Genomic DNA, 21,423 nt, shown 5'->3' with positions numbered 1-21,423 from the left:
TAGGGCTAAATATTTCTTTTGAGCAGAGCCTGTTTCTCAGTCACAAAGGCAACAGCCTCAGTTAATAAACTGAAATGGATGTTCTAAAAGTGTATCATGCCTCCCATAAGACTCTTCTTTATGTATATATTCAGGTACATAAAACACGGCTATTTGTCTGTTCTCTTTCCATAACACACAGTATGGTGCCTGTTGAGGATAAAGAACACAAACTCTCAGTTTGTGTTTAATAGCACATTGCGGACACATGTATTGGATAATTAGGATATAACAGCTACACTTTTGGATTTCAAAATGACTTGGGAAAAGCAGAACATTCACAATGGAAGCAAACAGGAAATAAAATGAGTGGTATCAATCAGGCATTTTCATTGCTAATTAGTTCTGTCTTCACCCCCTTTCAAGCAGTTGATAGTCTGGTATAGCCCATGTTATCTAAACTGGATTTCTGCAATCAATTGTACATTCACGTCTAAATGGTAAATAACATATTTGAGCATGTTTTCTAAGAAAACTGGTATGAAATATATTGCCAGATGCTGATGTTACAAATGGCTGTTGCCAGATTCCAGGCAGAGGGAATTGCACACAAACAAGTTAATCCCTTCAGCAGATCTTTCCTCTCAAGCAGCAGGGGACTATTTCCAGAGGAGGCACTTGCCTGTATGCTACATGTATGCTGCTTCTCACTGGGAGTTCATGGGGTTTTTGTAATTATATTTACTTCTGTTTAGGATATGATCGGGTTCACTCTCTCTGATTTCTTCTCTATTGGACAATTGTCTTGGAAGAAAAGAGGCATTTAGGTCTTCTGAGAAGCTGATGACAAATTTTGAATCTCAGTTTAGGACCACTGCTGCTGTCAAGGTCCTGACTCACCATCACTGAGCACTGAAGTAATCATAAAAGTTTGTGCTTCCCCAAACAAGCTCAGCCTGCATTTTCCCCACTCATAGATTTAGTTTAGGTTTACATGTGATTGATTTTTTTCTGTTTCAGGCCAATATAAATGGGCAGCTCCTTTCCATTAGAGGAAATGTAGCCATGCCACATATTAGATAAGTGAGATAATACCTTCCCATCAGCACCTCCAAAGCAGCACCAAATATCACAAACCCATAGCGTAGAAATGAGAGCCTGTGCTGCAGATATGGATGAGTCATAGATGGGACAACATAAGGAGGTACAGGACATTGCTCAATATGCTCCTGCATATGCAGAGTAAAACAGTTCTCAGCTAGGGGACATGTTTTAATAAAGTTTATGCAGAATCAACAGTATGAAACTTTTTCAGTACAGGTTCAACAAAGACTTCAAAATATTAATTATAGTTCAAGAAAAAATTTGTTCCATTTCAGCTTGAAGTCCTGAGAGTTAACATTAAAAGAAGTGGAATAGTGTCAACATTCAATAAATACAACTGAACACTCTAGAGATACTTTTAAAAGATAGCTTACAGTGAACACTGAGTAAGATAACCTGACCGGCACAATAAAAATCAACTTAATGAAGGATAATTCTGTAGCAGACAAGAAAAACAAGATGATAACCTCTTAATTGAACCTAGAAATCCCTATCATTCTGCAAAGAAGTATTCAGATTTGTCTTTGAAACACTAACTCTCTTAATATCACTTGCTCTTGTCAGCATTTGCTCAATATAATTTTATAACTTCTTTCTTAATTATTCTGCACAATTTCAGCAGATTATGGCCTTTTAGTAAATGCAGACAAACACCAACAAAACCCCCAAATATACACATTATAACTTATTTTATTTTAAAATCAATGAAATATTTCTATGCATATTTTTAAAAACTACATCTGCTTTCCAAGGACTACATAAGGCTTGGGTACTTATTCGCTATTAAAAATATATTGTTTGAAAACAAACTTTAAAACTTCCACATAATCATCACAATAAAATAGAAAATTAATCCATCTTATGTCATCCTGGCAACCTGTTTGTGTTAGTCAAAACTAGCAAAAGCACATACCAGGCACTTTTATCCTAATGTGCAAAAATCAAAACACCTCTAGTTTGGGGGAAATAGGAGCAGCCAAAAGAGGCTGACACTAACTACAGTTGGTTTCCTCATTGTAGTTTATATTTTGTAAAACCAGTCAGTTAAGGAAAACAAAAATGACTGTATTTTACACAGAGACTGCAATATATTTGCAGTAGTTTCTCCATATTTATAATGTCAATATTCATTCAGAACTTTCAGCAACTAAGTAGTCTGCAAGCTTCAGAGAAATATTAAAAAAACCCTAAGTGTAAAAAAAAAATCCTCCAATATTTAGGAACTCGTCTGTTGTCTGCAAAATATTACAGAATATACATATTTAAATCTATAATTCATTTTGTGGAACATCCTCAGTAAGCAAGTAATACTTTTTTTTAAATGTTTAAAAAGATAATAAGCTATTTTATTGCATAAATGGACATACTTATTTTTCCTTTCTGTGATAGTTTAACAAAAAACACAATATTTTGGACGCCATTCCTTCCCTCTCGATATTTTCATTTCTTACATCATTATTTTCCAGATCATTCTGAATCACAGTAGCTCCTTGTCCTGTCTTTGATACTGTTTCACAGTAGTCCAAAGGAGTGGAGTACAACTTAAAAGAATCTGTGCAATTTCTCCAGCTCCAAATGCCCAGAAGGGAAGAAAAGGAGAAGCTGAGCAGATTTTTCTAAAATTTACTCAGCTGTTTGCTTCAAAAAGGATTGTCAGAAAACACAGGTGCATCTGCAAAGTGTCCTCTATCTTCAGTTAACTTCTTTTTGAGATAAACAAGTTTGAAAGTGCTTTGTGTATATATATATACACACACATATAAAAAATAAAAGTATCAATATTAAAAAACACTGAATACCAAGGCACACTTTAGTTCATACCATGTGTAGACCTGAGAGACAGCAGTAATTTTGTATTTTGCCCTTCATGACTCTTCTGAGTACTTTTGATACTCATATACTAGGGCCATTGAACTATAATGAATATTGTATTTATTCATTCTTATATTGTCTGAGCAACTTGCTACTTTGTATCTCTAAACCTGTCACTTTTAGGGAAGTTTTCTGCACTTGATTAAAGGACTTTAAATGATAGAGAACTTGAGAGGCTGCTCTACAAGAAACTTTCTTTCCTCCTTTTTTTTGGAAGCAAAGTAACTGCCAACGAGTTTTTCCTCCAGAGACACCTCTAGGAATGCTTACTGTAGCAACAGAATGAACATTTTTTGTTTGTTTTTTTTTTTTTTTTTTTCTTAAACACTGGCTCTACTTCTCTTAGTGTGCTGATAAGCTACCAGTGGCATCAGGTGCAGCACTGAAGAATATCAAGGTCTATTTCAAACAAAATTTTGAAACTGCTTGGCAGTTCTTAATCACAATCTTCTTTCAACTTCTTCAACTGTAGAAGTAAAAATAAAACCATGATCTCTTTAACCCTGAGAACTCTCATTACAGTCTGTGGCCTTATGAATAGCGCCTTGACACAGGAAGCAAAATGCCTGGTTTCCCACAATACCAGCAGTGAGAGAGAATGTGCTGAACAGCCCCATATATCATCATAAGAATTCAATATACAGGGCATTTTCTGTTCACTGTGCTTGAATTCAGAGAAAGACGAGATAAGGTTAGCAAAACACTGCAGAGAATACTTGTCACTTTAAAGCATCTCCCCGTGTTAACTGTTTTGTGGTGTAAGCTCTAAAGTACCAGCACACCCTCCCAGTCTGCGCTGAGGAGCAGCAGCTGAACAGTTCAGTGATAAAGTACATGATAACTCAAGTGGGTGCTAGCTACAAGTGCTTGCAAGTATTAAGAATAATACACAGAGTCAAGCCCAACCGCTCCTAAAGCAAAGGGCTGACAGCTCAGGTGGGTGGACAGCCAGACAGATCAAGAGTGTAATAAGTAACACAGCTTTCTGTGCAGCGTAATGGAGCTGAACAGAGCGGCAAAGCAATGCTCAGAGCAAAAGCCAGCTAAGAAATTTTTTAATCTTTTCCGGTAGCCAGCTCCTCTCTCCCTTCTTACTGCTTTCTGCGCCGTTCCAGGATAAATATCAAGTGCCTCAGTCAAACCTATTCCCTTGATCTGAGACATCTGCAGTATGGGTGAGGGATTATAGGCCTGGGAAGGTGCAAGTCAGGGCTGCAAATTTATGTTCTCCAGTAAACCTGGAGGCCGCCATCAACAAGCAAGAATTTGTCTGCCCGCTTTGGTCCCTCAAGAGCTTCCAGGCTCAGGCTTGCCAAGATTTAACTCTCTACGGTCCACCAGAACAACGTCAGTGTAACTGCACAGGTAAAATGAGAGATGAGCCAAAGACGATCTAGCACCTAGGATCAGCAGCCTGGGAAGCTTAAAAGCTGGCTGTGGTGAGCACCGACCCCCTTAAACTCAGCAGAGAGCTATGTAACGCAGTCTGCCGATGCTCCTCTCCTGCAGGCGGCTCCAGCGACGTAAATCACACTGAAAGATCTTCACAGGGTCAAAACGGAATTGAAAAGTGATTTCAAATATTATGTTACTAAGCAGTAGCACACCGTTGGAAAATAAAATGTAATTTATGTCTCAGCACAGATACGGAGTCTGCTAAGCTAGTCCCAGAGAGCACTTCAAGAGCACAAAGCAGAACAGAGTTTATTGCAAAGATGATTAGCAACTAAGCATATTTCACTTGCGTACTTTCTACAACCTAAACATCATCCAATGCATACTTATACTAACTAAAATTTGGCTTGTCAACACTACAGTGTTGTAATATAATAGAGAGAGAGGGTAAATACAGTCTCAGACAACACAAAGGTACAGCTGAGATCATTTTTGTCTACCTAATTACAAATAATTGGATGTTTTAAAGCTACATTGATATCATCTCCGGAGTTAAACTGTAACTTTTAGATCTCTACATATACAGCGGCCTGTTACACGCATTTTAAAATGCTGTATCAGAACACAAAAAATGCACCAGTGGAAACTAGCTGTCCGTTTAGCTCCACACCACTAGTCCAGCTGTAGGATCACTTATGAAAGGGGAAAACTCTGGCACTTTCTGGGGTTGTTTCCCCTTCTAACTCCCCCAGCATTCAGCTGCAACAGCCTGGCCTCCTGCTGAACAAGACTGCCATGTGTGGATAAAAGGAAACTCTGTGATTGTTTCAGTTCAAATACAAGGATTATTGTAATATAGAATTAATTTTATTTTTTTTCTAGACCACTGCAGGTCTACCACAAAAGAAAACAAAACAAGTTTTTGTCATTTTGCCATTGCTCCATTAAGACACATGAAATATCAGTTTTCAATTAGTACCTTTTTATTATTCCCCATTTGACTCAGAGTCGGTATTTTGGATGCAGAGGGATCTTACACTCAGGCAATAGCACAATTTAATATCATTATTCAAGCCCTTTGCAGATCTTGCCAACTTTTTCCAAGAAAAATACAGAAAAACTAGGACACATAATTCTAATATTTGCTGCAGAGAAAGTGAACATGAGTACAAAGAAGCAAGACAGAAAAAAATCTGATAAGGCTGACAGCCCATTGTCAAGCATTAGTGAATAGTTTGGGCAAAACTTTGTTCCTGCTTCATGGATTCCCAAACTGGGATCCAAACAAGGTTTGCAAGGTTCAAAATAAATAAAACAATATTTTCCTGGACAGTGTTTGCCCTCCAGGACAAACAGTTGGTGATACTGACTGTCTGGCAAGAAGAGTGACATTTGGAGCCAGAAGCTTATCAAAACAGCCATTTTCCTTTCCTTCCATTTGGCAAAATAAAATATTATCTTATCAGAGTGGGTTTCAGAACTTGGCTTTTTGAAAACTATGAATTTTTGCCTTTCTTGTTGCTATGAGAGCACAGACACTGGAGATCAACTCAAAATGCAGTACCTTCAGCCTGAAATCATGTTTGCAACCAAGACTGGACATTGTCACATCACCAGCTTTGACACACAGGCGGGCAAACTAAGATCTGTGCAGGCCAGCGCTGGACGATGCCGTCCCCCACAGTACTTCAGTTCAGTAAAGCACTGCAATGTTTGCTTTCAGCAGTTCCACTGAAATTTGAGTTTAAAAGGCTGCCGTCAGAGGGCCATCCTGCCCCACAGCTGACATAACCCTACCCCTGACTCGCTTCCAGGCTGCGCATGAGACGCCTCTATGGCAACAGTTCATTTCCAGAGACAGCCTCACAAAGCTAAAATGGCCCAGGAGCAATCAAGCTCCATCATGGAAAGTCTGACGAGGAAAACGAAAAGTCTGGTGTTTTGTGCAGTCTGAAGTAAAAACCCTTCCTGAGTTTACTGATTCGTATCTGCACCAATTGATGGTCATTCATCACTTCCTATCTCTACCCAAATATACAAATCAAAGGAAATCCTAAGTGCACAACCTGGGACTGAGTACACACAGAAACAGGACAGGGCATACAGCCTCAGCATACAAGAAGAGACTCCTATTCAGCCTATCACAGGTAAAGCAGAGAAGACTTTACCACAAATTACCGGCAACGTAATGGACAAGGAATACATCCTCCTGGATTAGACAACCAAAATGTCCGCTTCTTAAAAGGAAACACGGACTATTCAACTGCACGGACAACTGGTACTGGCCAATCCTTGAAACTTGTAATTTTTACGATCTCACTCTGACAGCATCCAGGAGATTCTTCAATTTTATGGCCTCTGAATGTACAACCCAATAACAATTCTGACCTTGGGTATTAAAATATTATGCTGAAACAATCAATGGCTGCTGCCATACCTGAGAGTTCACCATACACAGATCCCCTGTTTCCAAGCTTATGAGATGCAAAAGAAGCAGACAATGCATACTTATTTCCTAACATCTAGATGTGTTTTCAGCAGTTGTACATCAGTATAACTCTATTAAAAAAATTACTTGATTTTGGTTTATGACCATGTTCTTTCTGGCTCCAAAATTCTACAATAAGATTATTTTTCAGTAAACACAACTCAGGAACACTGATTAAATGTGCCTCAAGTACAAACTGGGACTATGGACAAATAGAAGCTACCGGATTTCATGCTATAAACTGTTTAGGACACTCAGTCCCACTAAGATAATGATTCTTCTATAGCTGTCAAAAAAAACACAGATTCAGGTATGTTTATTGCTCAACAGCTGGTTACTTTAGATTTGCATCAATACACAACTGATGGACTATGTAACTACAACAGAAGATAGACGCATGATAAAAAGGTTGAGTTGATATGTCGTATCATCATGAATTGAGATGTCTGTGTATTTCATTTGTAAAAATCGTACATCTTCAGACACATGATAAATACAAATCACAATTTAACATGCCTGAAACAATGTTTTCTTAGGAAAATTTCTGTGACTGCTGCAAACCTCAGCAGCAACATACAGAAGAACACTGGATAAAACTGTGAATGCTTCACTCCTAATTTTACAGGTTTTCACCACTGGAAATCTTTATTTTTAGCTCAGGACTTGTTTGTTGTTTTTTTTTTTCTTTTGAAGCCAAGAAGATTCTATATAATGATTCTAGCTACTTCAGCCTAAATTTGATGAAATTTCTTTAAACATCTAATTTAATTTAAATAGTGATTCACTGTTTAAAAATCCAGCGACATTTCCTGCCTTGGTCTACATTTAATACGGTTGAAAGAAACTGAGCACTACAAGAAGTTCTCCATTGCTATATTTAATATAATGGAGAGTCATGCAACTACAGAAGATAAACCTTTACTCTGAAAGGGTTTATGGGCCCCAGGGTCTCTCTTTTTCCTAGAAATAACACCTTTATACTGAAATAGCAGCTGTTCCTTACCTGAAAAGAGTTCATGCATCGAAGTGAAGGTGGCAGAGAAGTGGTACTCAAACCCAGTATCAGCAGTAGCTCCATACATGTTTCTGATGGAAATGTTAAAGGATGAACTCCAATATCATTTTCCCATGCATCAGCAAGGCTATAAAGTTAAAAAAAACACAAAACAAAAAACAAAAACCTTTTTCATCCTCTGAAAATATATCTAAAACCTAAATTTCAAATAAATATTAGAATCTGCCATAGTATTGTGATAAAAAATTCTCTTCACATTTTCCCTGTAAAAGTCACAAATAAGTGTGTTTTACCAGAAATACAAGGTGCATTTAGAGTACCTTATCTGTATCACCAATCTTGCAAAAAGATACATAATGTGAAAGGAACACCTAGCATACATTAGAGCAATCTCTTCATGTTTCTAATTCAAAGTCCAACTCTTTCTGAACCAAATTTCATCTGCCACTGGCAATTTCCCATCATATAGTATTTTTACATACAGAGTATTCTACAAAGAACATAATGCTTCCGCTTTTTATTTTGTTTCTAGAAAGAAAAATGTCCTTTCACTTCTGAAAAGACAAGAGGTCAGGTGTGATTTTCAAAATTGATGTTTATGATTCTCTCACTGGAATCTTACTAACAGTCTATACCAAACAAAAACTCCATCCCAGTTCACTTTATACAGCCTTCTGCTTTAGATGTATTAAAAGAATTAACATTTCTTATGACTAGTCATAAAATCAACATTCTGAAAGCATATTTCTATAAACTGTTCCCACTACCACACGCCGAAGAACAAGATTAGTTCAACAAGATTAACTCAAAAGGCAAGAATGTTCCACTTCCTATTGTTCAGGCTTGTTTCTTCTATAATGCACAAACTGTCACACTGATCAGTGATCCAGTCAGTTTAACAATTCTATCTGAGCAGCTAGTATCAGTTTCTCCAAAGCAAGACGGATGCCAATTATTTTCAGCAGATCTGAGAGCATCACTTTGGAAGACAATGCTTGCTATCCTTCCACGTCCAAGACTTCATGGTTTCAATAAATAATTTTAGCAGGAGCTTTCACTTTTAAATTCCTTCAGCTCTTCTGGAAATACAATACTCTGACTGAACCACTGCTTGTGAATGCATCAGCTTGTTATCTAGATACAGCTGCATTTTTTTAAGCACCTAAAAGAGCAGGCATCACCCTAACATACAGCACGGTGAAAACTCAGCAAATATGCTTTTCACAATATCTGTGTCCTTCTGGATGGTTCTCGTTCTCTCAAGTCTCCCAAACCCACTGATTCTATGTAAACTCCTGTTTCTTAGATATAGGCTTGCATATACAGTTTTTGTACATATGCTTCCATTATTAACCCTTCCTAGCACCTTCTTAGCTCTTCTAGAAGATATTCTACTTAGCATAATTTACACATTTTTCTTCAAAAAGTGGGTGTATTTTCACTTTCTTACCTTCATTTGTCTGAAACTGGCCTCTTGAACTTTAACTGTTTGGTTTTTTCTTTCCTAATCTTTACATTTCTTCCTCCTTCCTCATTTATCCATGGGTCTGTAAGAATCCACTTCTGCTTCAATACACAGAAGCAAGACCCATAATGCACACAAGGTCAGAGGGGCTTACATCTCCCTAAAGAGTGTTTTTTCTCACTTTTTTTTAAAATCCGTAATAAAAGACAAAGAAATTGTATTACTTCTAAATTACCAAATGTACCCCGCCACATGTGGCTGAGGCCACACCAAAGAACAGAGGCCAAAAAGTGCCACACATTAACAGCCTTGTTATACGTAGTACGTCACTGGACATTTACACTGCACCAGACGGATCTGGAAAAGCTGTTTAAAGCTACCACAAAAAGCCCTGTCTGCTTGGCCAGGAAGGTGAGCAGTTCAGATGACACCCTGGAGTATCTTCACTATTAAAAGGTACAAGACTCCAGGTAAGCCCCAAATACTCTGTCTATATTGAAAGGAAGCAGGATTCTTTTAAAAGACTATGCGAGTAGCCAAGTCCAGGAGAGGCAGCCCTGACTGGTCCATAGATTCTGTAAATGCCCCAGGAGGAACATCCAGCTCTAGATGATGAGCACTGAGCAGCCAGCAACCAAGAAGTCTTGTTAATTGTAATACAGAATTGAGTTTTATATTTCATTACCATTTCATAACTTCATTTCCACACATAATTAGAAATTTGCCTTTATATGTTCCTTACTGGTCTTTGTTTGACATTTTTTACAATCTTGTCTGGTGATACAGGCAAATTTAGGTGAAGCTAGCAAAATTGGGGGTTTCAATTTTTCAGAAATCAGCAAGTCTAAACAAAGCACTGCGCAGGCACCTTCAAACACAGCTAGAGTTTTGAGACAGAAGGTGATACACTAAGGTTTTGGGTCTTGGGGAGGTGTTTCCAGAGATCAACACCCTCTCTGCAAATAAACTTTTCAGAACTCCAAGCAATATTCAAAACATCACAGCTTACTGCAGTATCCCGATTCTATCCTTGTGTTTTGACTTGAGGATTTTTTGGAGCTGCCTCCTCCATTTAAAGTCCAACTCTCACAGTCCTGGCACTGCACTGGCTTGTTTGTTGTTTTTTTTTTTTTCTTGTGGCTATTGGTTTATTTGGGGGAAAGACTGTTTGCATAAGGACATTTAGACTAATTATATTGCAATTCTTGTTTATTAATGGCTTGGGTTTTAGTAGTTCCTGAAACAATTCCAGTGTTTTCCCTTAGTACAAACAAACCATGTGTGTCCTAGCACTTACTGCTCCAGGAACACTCATGTTAGGAATTAGTCTTTATGACTTGTCCTTTTGCAGCATTTAACACAAGTGTGTGGGAAGTCACTGCTTTATTAGATCATGTCTCTTTGTTCTTCTTTAGCCCTATTACTCATGGGAGTGTTTTTCCATTATCTTCATTGTAAAGGAAGGAGAAAAACATCTATGCTTAAAACAAAAGCAAAACAAAGCACACACCCCTGAGTTTTTTCACCTTAGTTTCACAGAACCTTTCTGTATAAGGAGAGTTGCCTCACTTCCAGTACAGGAGAGGAGACTTTGCTTTCTGTTTACAGAAAGAGGCAGATTGGCTGATAGTGTTCCTCTGGAGAGTGAGCACCCACAGAGGACAACTCAGCCCATCAGCTCAGTGCTTCCTCCCAGACCAATCCCAAATGCCAAGAGTCTGAGCTGGCTTAGAGTTCCTCAGCCACGTAAACAAAACTGTGGTTTGCTCTCCTGATCTTAAAAAAAGAATAATTCAATTTGACATTAAGATAGGGCAAATTGTCAGAAGGAGTTTATGGGAGCACTGAGGAAGAAGATGAGAAAGAAAACAGTAGGACTCAGACGTGCACACAGTAACTTTGCACGTAGACGGGACTTTGCATGCGTGTGGTCTTTTCCCCTGCTCCTTAATACCGTTACTCAGCAATGAGTTCTTGCTTTTAAGCTTCCCTTAGAGAAAGCAGGCCAGGCCAAGCCTGCTCCTTTTCTGAGTAAAGGCAAGAGCCAGCATGATTCCCAGAGAGCACAGCACAGTTTGCTATGCTGGCTGAAAGGAATAAGGGGGAGGTAAAACAGATTAGCTGGAGGAAGGTGAGGTTAACAAGAGAAATAATGCTACTTTATGTTCTTCCTTCTGCAAACACTCAACTTTTCTACATTGCAAAGAAGCCTTGAGATTCTGGACTTCCCAGTCTGACAAAAAAAATTATGACCCTCAGAATCAAATAAAATTAATAAATTCTACAGATTACCTAAGTCATCGCAGGGTGCAAGACTGCATCTACTTCAGACTGACTTTATGACAGGTAAAATCTCACCACTACATATTGACCTTGACAGTGTTTGAGAGAGATGTGAGTCAGCTTTAGAAACCAAGCTTTAGAACACTAAGATGTAGTAAAACATACCCAGTATAATGGTCCAAACTAGGAGCATTCTCTGAACTAAGAAAAGGACATGTCAGAGTGAATTTTTTCACAGGACATTAAATCCACCTCTGTAAATCATCATCATCCAGTTTTGCCTGCCCGTGATCTCACCAACAGGAAAACCCAAATCATTCTAAGCATCCTGTCTGTCACTCCATTTTTCTTATTTTTTCCCTCTTTATCGCCCCCTTCCCCAGAACTTTTAAACCTCTTAGTCTATTTCAACCAAATTTTCTTAAGAAAGATCTCAAATACATTAGGTTCGGGGAAGTTTCATGTTTTTCTGAAAATCAGTGTCTGAGTAGTGAGGAGAAACCCACCATTAGTCATTCCACAGAGAAAAGTTGCTGATGGAGCTCAGCAGCATATATACCGGATAATCAAGTGATGTTTACCTGGGACAATATTAGCATAAACTCAATAATATGACATTTCTCTCTAGCAAAACACACTACTAAGCAAAATAAGCATGCTCTTCACAGCTTACCATACTCCCTAATGAGTGAGCCAAATTGAGGGACTTGGTGCTTTTACTTAAAGTACACTCAATTTTGTGGGTTCAGGACAACTGGAAAAGAAAACCTCCTAAGTTTTGGGGCAGGAGAAGGGTTGGTGATAATGGAACTGTTCCCCAGGAATAGCAAGAGTCAGAACTCTTCCCAGGGTTAACCAAACTTGAGATGCAGCCTCTGCATATTAAAGTGACAGCTTAAACTCAACCCTTCTGTTCCATCTACAAGATATACACTAGTCTCATCCATGAAAACACAATAAACAGACATAAGATTAAGATATAATTAAAACCTTCATATAACTTTCATTTTGAGAAAGACAGAACTGCATATGATTAATGCTAATCAAACTGTTTAATGTCTTTCTGGCAAACATTTCAGAACCAAACTAAAGTAGTACAGAAAGCAAAGAAAGTAAAATTCTACTCAAGGGGGAAGATACTCGGCTACTGTGCTAGATGCTGATACAAAATAACTATGTGCTAAACTGTCAGAATGAAGCATTCAAAACAAGTAAGAAATAGAGATGAAAGGCTGAGACTATCTTCCCTCCTTGTCCTTTTCAATGCTTTCTCTAAGTAACTGGTTGTTTGAAGGAGAAATTTAGAGCATGATATGATTGTCACGTTCCCATAACTAGTCAAAGGAATGCAGCTAGGAAAGTAAAATTCATACAGTAATATGTGAAAGAAGTTTTGAAAAATGAAGTGTTATTTTCAAACCTGTTTAGCTGATAATAATGGGAAGTCCAGGGAAATTTGGATTTCTTTAAAAAAAAAAAAAAAAACAAAAAACCCCAAATTGGCAAATGTTATCTGAAATTCAACCAATTAATTCTGAAAGCAGAGATGAGCAAAACATGAAAACAACTACTCAAATACGACTAAAGATAAGACAATTACTTCTCCAGCAGAAGTAATTGATCACAATGTTTTCAGATAAGCACATTTGATTCACTGTGCATCAGACAATGGTATTTCTCCACTGCTCATTATGGAATTGATCCCAATGAATTGCTAAAATGCCTGCATAAGTCAGAGTAACATTTGAAAACTGTGTCCTTAAAAACAAGGTTTAAGACATCAGAATAATGAAATATACTTTTTTTATAATTCCTTGACATAAGTACCAGCAAACAAACATAGTCATCCATCAGGTTGTGGAACCCATCCATAATGTCCTAAGTCTTCACGAAAAATACAATATTCATAGCATGTCAGTTGAAGCAAGAGAAATCTTTGTATTTCAAAACCAGGGAAAAATGATAAGGATTCTCATAAGATTTTGAAAAACTGGACCAGATTTCTCACTAGATTGAATTTATTTCAAAAGAAGCCTCTTCTATTGGTGCCAAGGACGTTTGTCAGTAATAATCACTCTCCATCATGCATGAGATTCACTTGAACATCATAGAATGGTTAGAGTTGAAAGGGACCGTAAGGATCATCTAGTTCCAACCCCCCTGCCATAGGCAGGGACACCTCCCACTAGACCAGGTTGCTCAAAGCCCTATCCAACCTGGCCTTGAACACCTCCAGGGATGGGGCATCCATAACTTCTCTGGGCAACCTGTTCCAGTGTCTCCCCACCCTCACAGTAAAGAATTTCTTCCTAATATCTAACCTAAATTAACCGTCTTTCAGTTTAAAACCGTTACCCCTTGTCCTAGCAGTACACTCCCTGATAAAAAGTCCCTTCCCAGCTTTCCTCTAGGCCCCCTTTAGGTACTGGAAAGCAGCTATAAGGTCTCCCTGGAGTCTTCTCTTCTCCAGGCTGATCAACCCCAACTCTCTCAGCCTGTCCTCACAGGAGAGGTGCTCCAGCCCTCTGATCATCTTCATGGCCCTCCTCTGGACTCACTCCAACAGGTCCAGCCACAACTCCAGCAAATGCAACTGTCCCAGCAACAGACAAAATAAGTCTGCTTTTGAAGAGGAACAGGGTAAGCCCTTTTTTTCCTTTCCAGAGCACCCCCATCACCACCTCTGACTTACCAATCTACTTCTATAAATACATAGCAGTGTACAGAGATCAAAACTGGAAAATGAAAAAGCTCTTACTCAGAGCACTCTTCAGTGTTGCTACCAAGGCACTGGATTAACTTGAGTAGTTACAATCTATGTAAATGTGCTCTGCATTTAGGGTTCCAAATACTAGGAAACCCTTGAAGGAGATTACTATGTTAGCTATGTCTTCAGTGCTTTGCTGAATCAAGGCTGTGCTGAAGAATCGAATATAAAAGCTGACAGAAGCTCAACCCCGACTCTCAGAGTTCACTGAATGTTGTTAAAGCTGCCCTTTCCACAAGCTACAGCTCTAATATAAATGACAGATGACTTTACTGAACCAAAGGACAAACCTGCTAAATTAAATACCTATTTGTAAAAATGATTTAATCTAAAAACAATTCTAAATTATGGTTGATGATGTGTCTATATACTTAATATACCGGGAGGCTAAGTTATTTATACTTTTAATTATCCTTGCAGTGATCTAAAAATGACATAAAAATCAATGCATGCTCATTAGCTACTAAACTCTTGCCAAAATGTAAATAATATGGAACACTAAGAAGTTCAATGCTTCCACAGCCCACAGCAAATTCCGTCGGAGAAAAAAAAAAAACAACAACTTTCTTTACAGAATCACTCTTAAAACAAACAACTGCAGTCTTGTTCTAATGCCATTCATTATTCATCCTCAGTAGCTGAGAGTGCCAAGTGTGGTTTTTGAGCAAATCTTCCCTACTAGTCGCATGGTACCAACAGGTATTAAATCTCTCATAAGAGACATCAAAAGGAAGAACAGAAATTTAACTCGCTGGTGTCCTTGCAAGGAAATGAGCAAGAGAAGAGAAACATATCAAGAGAAGTAAGAAGACAGAGAGCAGTAATACAGGGACGTACATGAGGAGGGGTTCTTTTAGATTTATTGCAATAGACTACAGTAGCCAAGAACAGAAGCTCAATCTCTAAGTTGTAATACTTAATTTTTTTCAGAGCATCACTACAGAGACAGGATGAAGGTTCATTTAACTGAACTTCTATATTTTCAAGTAGTCTTAAATACTCTCTCCTGTAAAGCATTCCTGTAAGAAAGTCACTCATATATAAATCCTATAATAAAGTTACACCATATACATGTACATATACTTTAATATAGTATATATAACTATATATTCATTATAAGTAAATCATATAATTATACAATTATGCATATTTCTATACATTAATATCAATAGATATAATGGTTATATACACAAACACATGACCATTAAGTCTTCTGTCTTTTTTGTGAGTAATGCATATTTTGAATAGAAAAATTGTGCACTTTTGGAGTCTGGTCAAAAAGAAGTTATCCATAAATACACTACAAAAACAATTCAGCAGGTTTAAAATACCTTATCCTACAAAATGTAAGCCCTTCTTGAACTTTCAGTGTGTCACCCTTTGAAAAGGACAAGCTATTTAATAGTAATAAGAAAGGCTTACAATAAAAATTCAAATTTAACTTCACTAGAGTTCCATTTGCCCACTGTCATAATATTTTTCAGAAGGTCTGATATAAGAAGTATCAAATGTTCTTGTAACATTTCAAAGGACCTTTTAAGTAAAATTATGTTATTTGCTTAAATGAATGCTTTTGCGATTTAAAATAGATATTCCACGTGCAGTTTTCTCATTTCTAACTCCAATATTTAGTATAGATTAAATAACTCATGCTAAAAGGTACATTAAAAGACAGTGAATTAAATGATTTTGTTTGAATCAGATAACTGCATATGAATCTCAACTACATTCATTTTATTTATGTATTTTATCTTGACATGCTTTGATTATTTTAAACTATTTAAGGGAAGTCAGAGAGAGAAGTAAAAGCTGCCTATCTCAACCTGTAAAGTACAAGCCAAATTATCTCTCTTTTGTTTCATACCAATCAACATTTTTATTAGACTCAACTGTCACATATTAACTTAAAAGTAACTACACTGGTTTAGTACAGTTATTGAAAACTGCTATTAGCGCAAATAAAGCCTGTGTATAGCCCACAGAATTAAATTGTTTTTCTCTCAAAGCGGTAAAGGGCAAAACCAGAAAACCAAACAACTGTTAGTATACTGTCAAGGCAGACAAGGTTGTTTACAAGTAGATTATTCCTCTGAAGCACAGAAAGCTATCCTGACATAATGCAACATTTTGCATGGAAATAAATCTTCAGATTTTAATCCTGTCCAGGAGTAACTTTGCCTTGGAGCATGTAATTTCAAAGTAATGCTCAATGTGCTTCTCCAGACTAAAGATTTTTGGGTGTTCACCAACTGCTTTTCTACATTGCCTTCCCTCCTCCAGCTGGCTGCTATCCAACTTCAAAAGCATTAATTTTAAGTTGTAAAACCTATCACCCATAAAATATTTTCATTCCACTGCAAAACAGCACCAACTGTACAGTCTTTGTGGAAGAGAAAACAGAATTTCAGCTACAAGAATCACTGAAATAAAGCTTAAACATCACAGGGAAGGATTAGCAAGTGTTCATCTATTCTGCAACCTTTAAGTTGAAGATTCATAATATCTAAAATGAATTTATGAATGGCTAAATCAAGTGACAATGTCTAAAGCAGACCTATGTTCAATGGGACACCTAGATGTGTGGGACCACAAACACTTGCAAATGCACTAAACTTAACATTCACGACAGTACTCAAACCATACACACATGGTCAATGAGTATAACTAAGATATTATCATCTTTATTTAGTTTCAGCACCAGGCAAGCAAAAATAGGCTGATCATAGAATGATGAGAAAAAGGAATTTTAACTTTGCGGGAACTGACATTGGATATAAAATCCTAAGCCTGCCAGGTACTTCCCAGGATGTGTCCTACCAGCAAAACCACAGTGCATAAAGGTACAGCCGCCACAGCTATAACCACAAAGCCACCTCATAATAGTAACGGTCTATGGGGAGAAATTCTTTCTTCGTTCATCTGCAAGATCAAGAGTTTGTGGCAAAAGCTGAAGCTGTAATGTAAAAGCAGAAAACTGCAGCAAATTTTTATCAGTTACAATGAAGTTCTGCTTTAGAGCATCTGACTGAGGAACACAAGCTCCTGCTGGGCTTGTGATGCTCAAACATATATAGAGATAATAGGAAGAAAACATGGCAGACAGAATTCAACAGATTCACAATGTACTTCCTTGAAACTACTTTTTAAAATTCCCTACATCATTTTTGCCTAGCAGGGAGCAAGAGCAGAACTCGCACATTAATTTAGAACTTCTCCTACAAAACCAAGAAAAGTACAGGAGCTTAGCTCTTGCTGGGCATTGCCTAAAGTCTGCTGCTGCAACTCCTCTTGAACATCCACGCTATGTAGAATTGCTGGCACAGCTCCAAAGTACAATGTAATTGCAGACATCTCAGCAGCAAAGCGACGTGGTTCCACTAAAAGGAGAAGCAAATTACCCTCGTAAAAACTGCCTGGCCAATGCTTTAGAATGTGCCTCTTCACTTTAACAGTTGTTTTTAGGCTTTAAGCTGCAGTTTTTGAATGCCTTACTGCATCCCAGGTGGAAAGAATTCAAATAATTTTTCTGAAACCAATAGAGATCAGATTGCTGTAGCGGATCACTGCTGATAATTCACCATAGCAGAGGATGGCACTGCTGATGGTCATCACCATCTAGACTAGTAACAGTTCTACCACAACTCTAGACTGCAGTTTTCTTGGATATGCCTTCAGCTCAGAATGAAGGGAGAGCTTTGCGTGCTCCTTAAAATACTTTTCTTCACCTTCAGCACTTCTTGATTCCTTCCTGGATACATCTTACTCTAAATTAGAACAGATGGCTCGTAATTTCCCTAATGTATGGCAATAGCTGTTAGACTACTGTGCTTGGGATAGATGCAAAGGACACAGAGCAGCGTGCTACTGACCTATTGCTAAAAGCCTGACTGGTGCCATCTTACTTACAGGGAATATCAAATGTGAGCATTTGATATCCCTTCCCAGCATATATCAACGAAGCACTCAAATTCTGAGTTTACACCTTTTTTTTTTTTTTTTTTTTTAACCTTTCAACACTTCAGGTATGTAGAAAAATAAGGGCCACTGTCCTGGCAAATGGGAGTACACATCCTCTAATAATTCTGATTTCCTGAAGGGCAGAAGTGCGCAGCAGGGCTGTAGAAAAACAAAGTATTATGTACAAGCTCCTTCATGGCAGCTGCTGACATCAATGTGGTTACCCTACAGTAAATACCAAGTAATTCCAGATAGCTCACCCTTGAAAGATCCATGTAATTTTAAGGAAGCATTGCTACCTGCTCACGGGACTAGTGATGTCTGGTGGACTGGCTGCCTTCCTCAGAAGACTCTTCTTGTAACTGTTGTTTTCAACCTATAATTTTTTTCTCACCAGGGGCATTAACAAGGATGCTGTCCTTGATATAGCCACCTGTTTTACAGGTGGGAAAAGTATCATTCAGACCGTTTATGTCCAAAACTGTGCAATGTGTTTAAAAGTCAGGGGCAGGCAAAGGAGGATGGGGGTAACTGGCCAGGCAGACAGAAAGTACTGTCACATACACTTCATTTCCCCAGAGAAATAAAACATATTTGCCTCGGTGTATTTTTTCCATAAACCAACCCTAAGAACTCACAGAATGTTAACAAAGGACAACTCTGCTGGTTACCTCTATTCACCCTCACCATGAAGCACCGTAAATGCGGGGGGGGGTATCCTCCTACTTGTTTGCACACTAGCTAGCATCTCCTCTGCCTTCCCACCCAGAGGCTGAGACAACAGCCTCTGTCTCTCAGCCCCTCCAAGCACCATGACACTAGACAGAAGCCCCCCCAAAAAACACAAAATGTCTCTGCTGTCTCCCAGGTTACACTTCCACCAAACTCTCACACAGGAATGATTTTACAGACATTTTTCTTCCCTTCTTTCCCTCCCACAGGTTGGAAACTGCAATCAAAATATAGTAGGAAGACTCAGGAGAAAGACATATTTATCAATATTGGCACGTCTTGAGTTTTGAACACTGAGATGCTATCAATAGCGCTGCTTTCCTGAGATGTCTTTACAACTCTTCATGAAACTATAACTTTAATTTAAAAAGCATCAAAATGAGATGTTATATTGCAGAACATAAAACACGTGGTGTCAAGTATCCTGTCACAAATACAAGGGCGCCTTACCTCAACAGAAAGTTTCCCTGTGAACAAGTGCTATGTTCAGTATCTGAGAATTATTTTGCACAGTGTAAAATGTGAAAGGTTGATAAACAAGCAATCAAAAAACCCAAATCCATCATTCAAAACAGTGGCAAGGCAGATTAAATACAAAAGTTAAATTTTTGAACGAGTTCAGTACAAAAGGTTCCAAAAACCTCACAAGCAGTCTGCCCAGACTTGTTGAGGGTCAGATGCTTAAGAAAGAGAAGGCTCATCTCATTTGAAAAGGCATTTAATTCACTTAGGTTCACCCAATCGATTCTCAGATGAGCAAATCATACAAAGAGCAAATGCATAAGGAAATGCATTAAAGCTGGAAACAGTAAACATAACTTAGCTTTCAAAGAGAAGTAGAATTTCTCATAATGAAAACAGGGGCAGTGAACCAAGCTGCACCACCTTAGCAAAGAATGTTATATCAGTTTCAAAAGAAACTAGTATACAATCTCCCAGATTTAAAGACAACAACTATAGTTACCATTCCTGACCTCTTATAATAATTCTAAGCATCACAAATACAAGACTTGTTTTCCAGTTTCATCTGTTCGAGGTCCTCCTTTGCACCAAGACATTACTGAAGTCAGTCCAAAAACACCTGGCTCACTTGCCCAAAACAGCTACCAGATGTTTCCAAATTGGTAAATCTGATTAAAATTCCTAGAGTAGCAGCAGCTGTCATGTGTGCCCAGTTTCAATAACCATTATTGACAAAATCTCACAGATGTTGCAGGGAAAACAAACAAACAAACAAACAACAAAACAATTCAAGAGATGAAAGATAATGGTTGGGGGCTTCATCAGATTTAAAGATTATTTTACCACTTCTGTGTCCAAAAAAGCAGATTTTTTTATCCAGATTAAATCATTCTATATTAACCAAGGTGAACACAATGACATCCCAAGACAATGTTCCCATTGCTTATTGAAACAAAACCTAATTATTATCTGGGGCATCTACACAGGGTAAAAATACATGCACATGCTGCTTATAGGTCAGCACCTGTAGCTTAATCAATAATCTAGAACATCTATGTCTCTGCACGCTTTCATACAGTGTTCAGTATCACTGCTTGTAAAAATGGTAATATCAGCCCCACCTCCATTCAGGCTTGCATTTTTTCTTCAATGTTTTTTTAGGATTGTGCAGCCCACTTACCTGCAGACTGCCCTGTATGGACTGCCAGTGATAATATAAATTCTCTCAGAGAAACTTCACTGAACAGCTTTTCAGAGCTAGTTATCAGAAAGCCTTGATGAATGGGGGCCTTTGCAAAGAACAGGAAGCATATTTTCCCAGTCACAGTTCCAAATAAGGCTTCTGACACTGGCGACATAAAATTCACTTTTATTAGAATAACTTCTACCTTTAAGGCATTACAGCAAATATACAGTGTTATGGATTTTTCTTGTGGTGTGTCTGAGGACAGAATACCCTATACAATAGGATCTGGACATGCCTGCAGAAGCAGCGAACTCAGTTTCATGAAACTGCAACATCATTGGGTCTGATGCTTCAGTTGTGCCTCTGAATGATCTACTGAATGGAAATCACATATTAACTCTGAAATGCTGGCAGAGGAGCTCTCTTACAGATTTGGTAAGAGGAATTCAGAAGCAAAGCTTAATTACAAACAGCAAACGCTCAAAATGAAAATGGCAGAAATTTACCCAAAGGAAGACCGAATGAAACAGCGTAGGTATTTATCAATGTATAACCCTCACAAAAGGAGGAATGGCTAATTTCTTGAGAGACACAAAGAATGCATTTCAGTTTCTGGATATACGGATTGCTCAGATTTACAAAAGGAGTGAAACTTAAAACTTCATACCAACCACACTATGGGCTCTTGTAAAATACTTTTCCTAAAAATATTAGGTTC

At 38.0% G+C, this 21,423-nt stretch overlaps 1 protein-coding gene across 1 annotated transcript in view; it reads right to left on the bottom strand.

The window, feature by feature from the left end:
* Positions 1 to 21,423, bottom strand: part of UBE3D (ubiquitin protein ligase E3D) — a gene marked incomplete at its 5' end in the record, with an annotated part of 89,855 nt that overhangs the window by 24,512 nt on the left and 43,920 nt on the right. The window contains one exon of the mRNA XM_082480558.1: positions 7,842 to 7,980. Coding sequence (XP_082336684.1) covers positions 7,842 to 7,980 — 139 coding nt within the window. The remainder of the gene's footprint in view (positions 1 to 7,841; positions 7,981 to 21,423) is intronic.

Source organism: Vanellus vanellus (genome assembly GCF_965231255.1).
Source record: "Vanellus vanellus genome assembly, chromosome: 3".
NCBI lineage: Eukaryota > Metazoa > Chordata > Aves > Charadriiformes > Charadriidae > Vanellus > Vanellus vanellus.
This window is presented reverse-complemented; position numbering and strand designations above follow the sequence as displayed.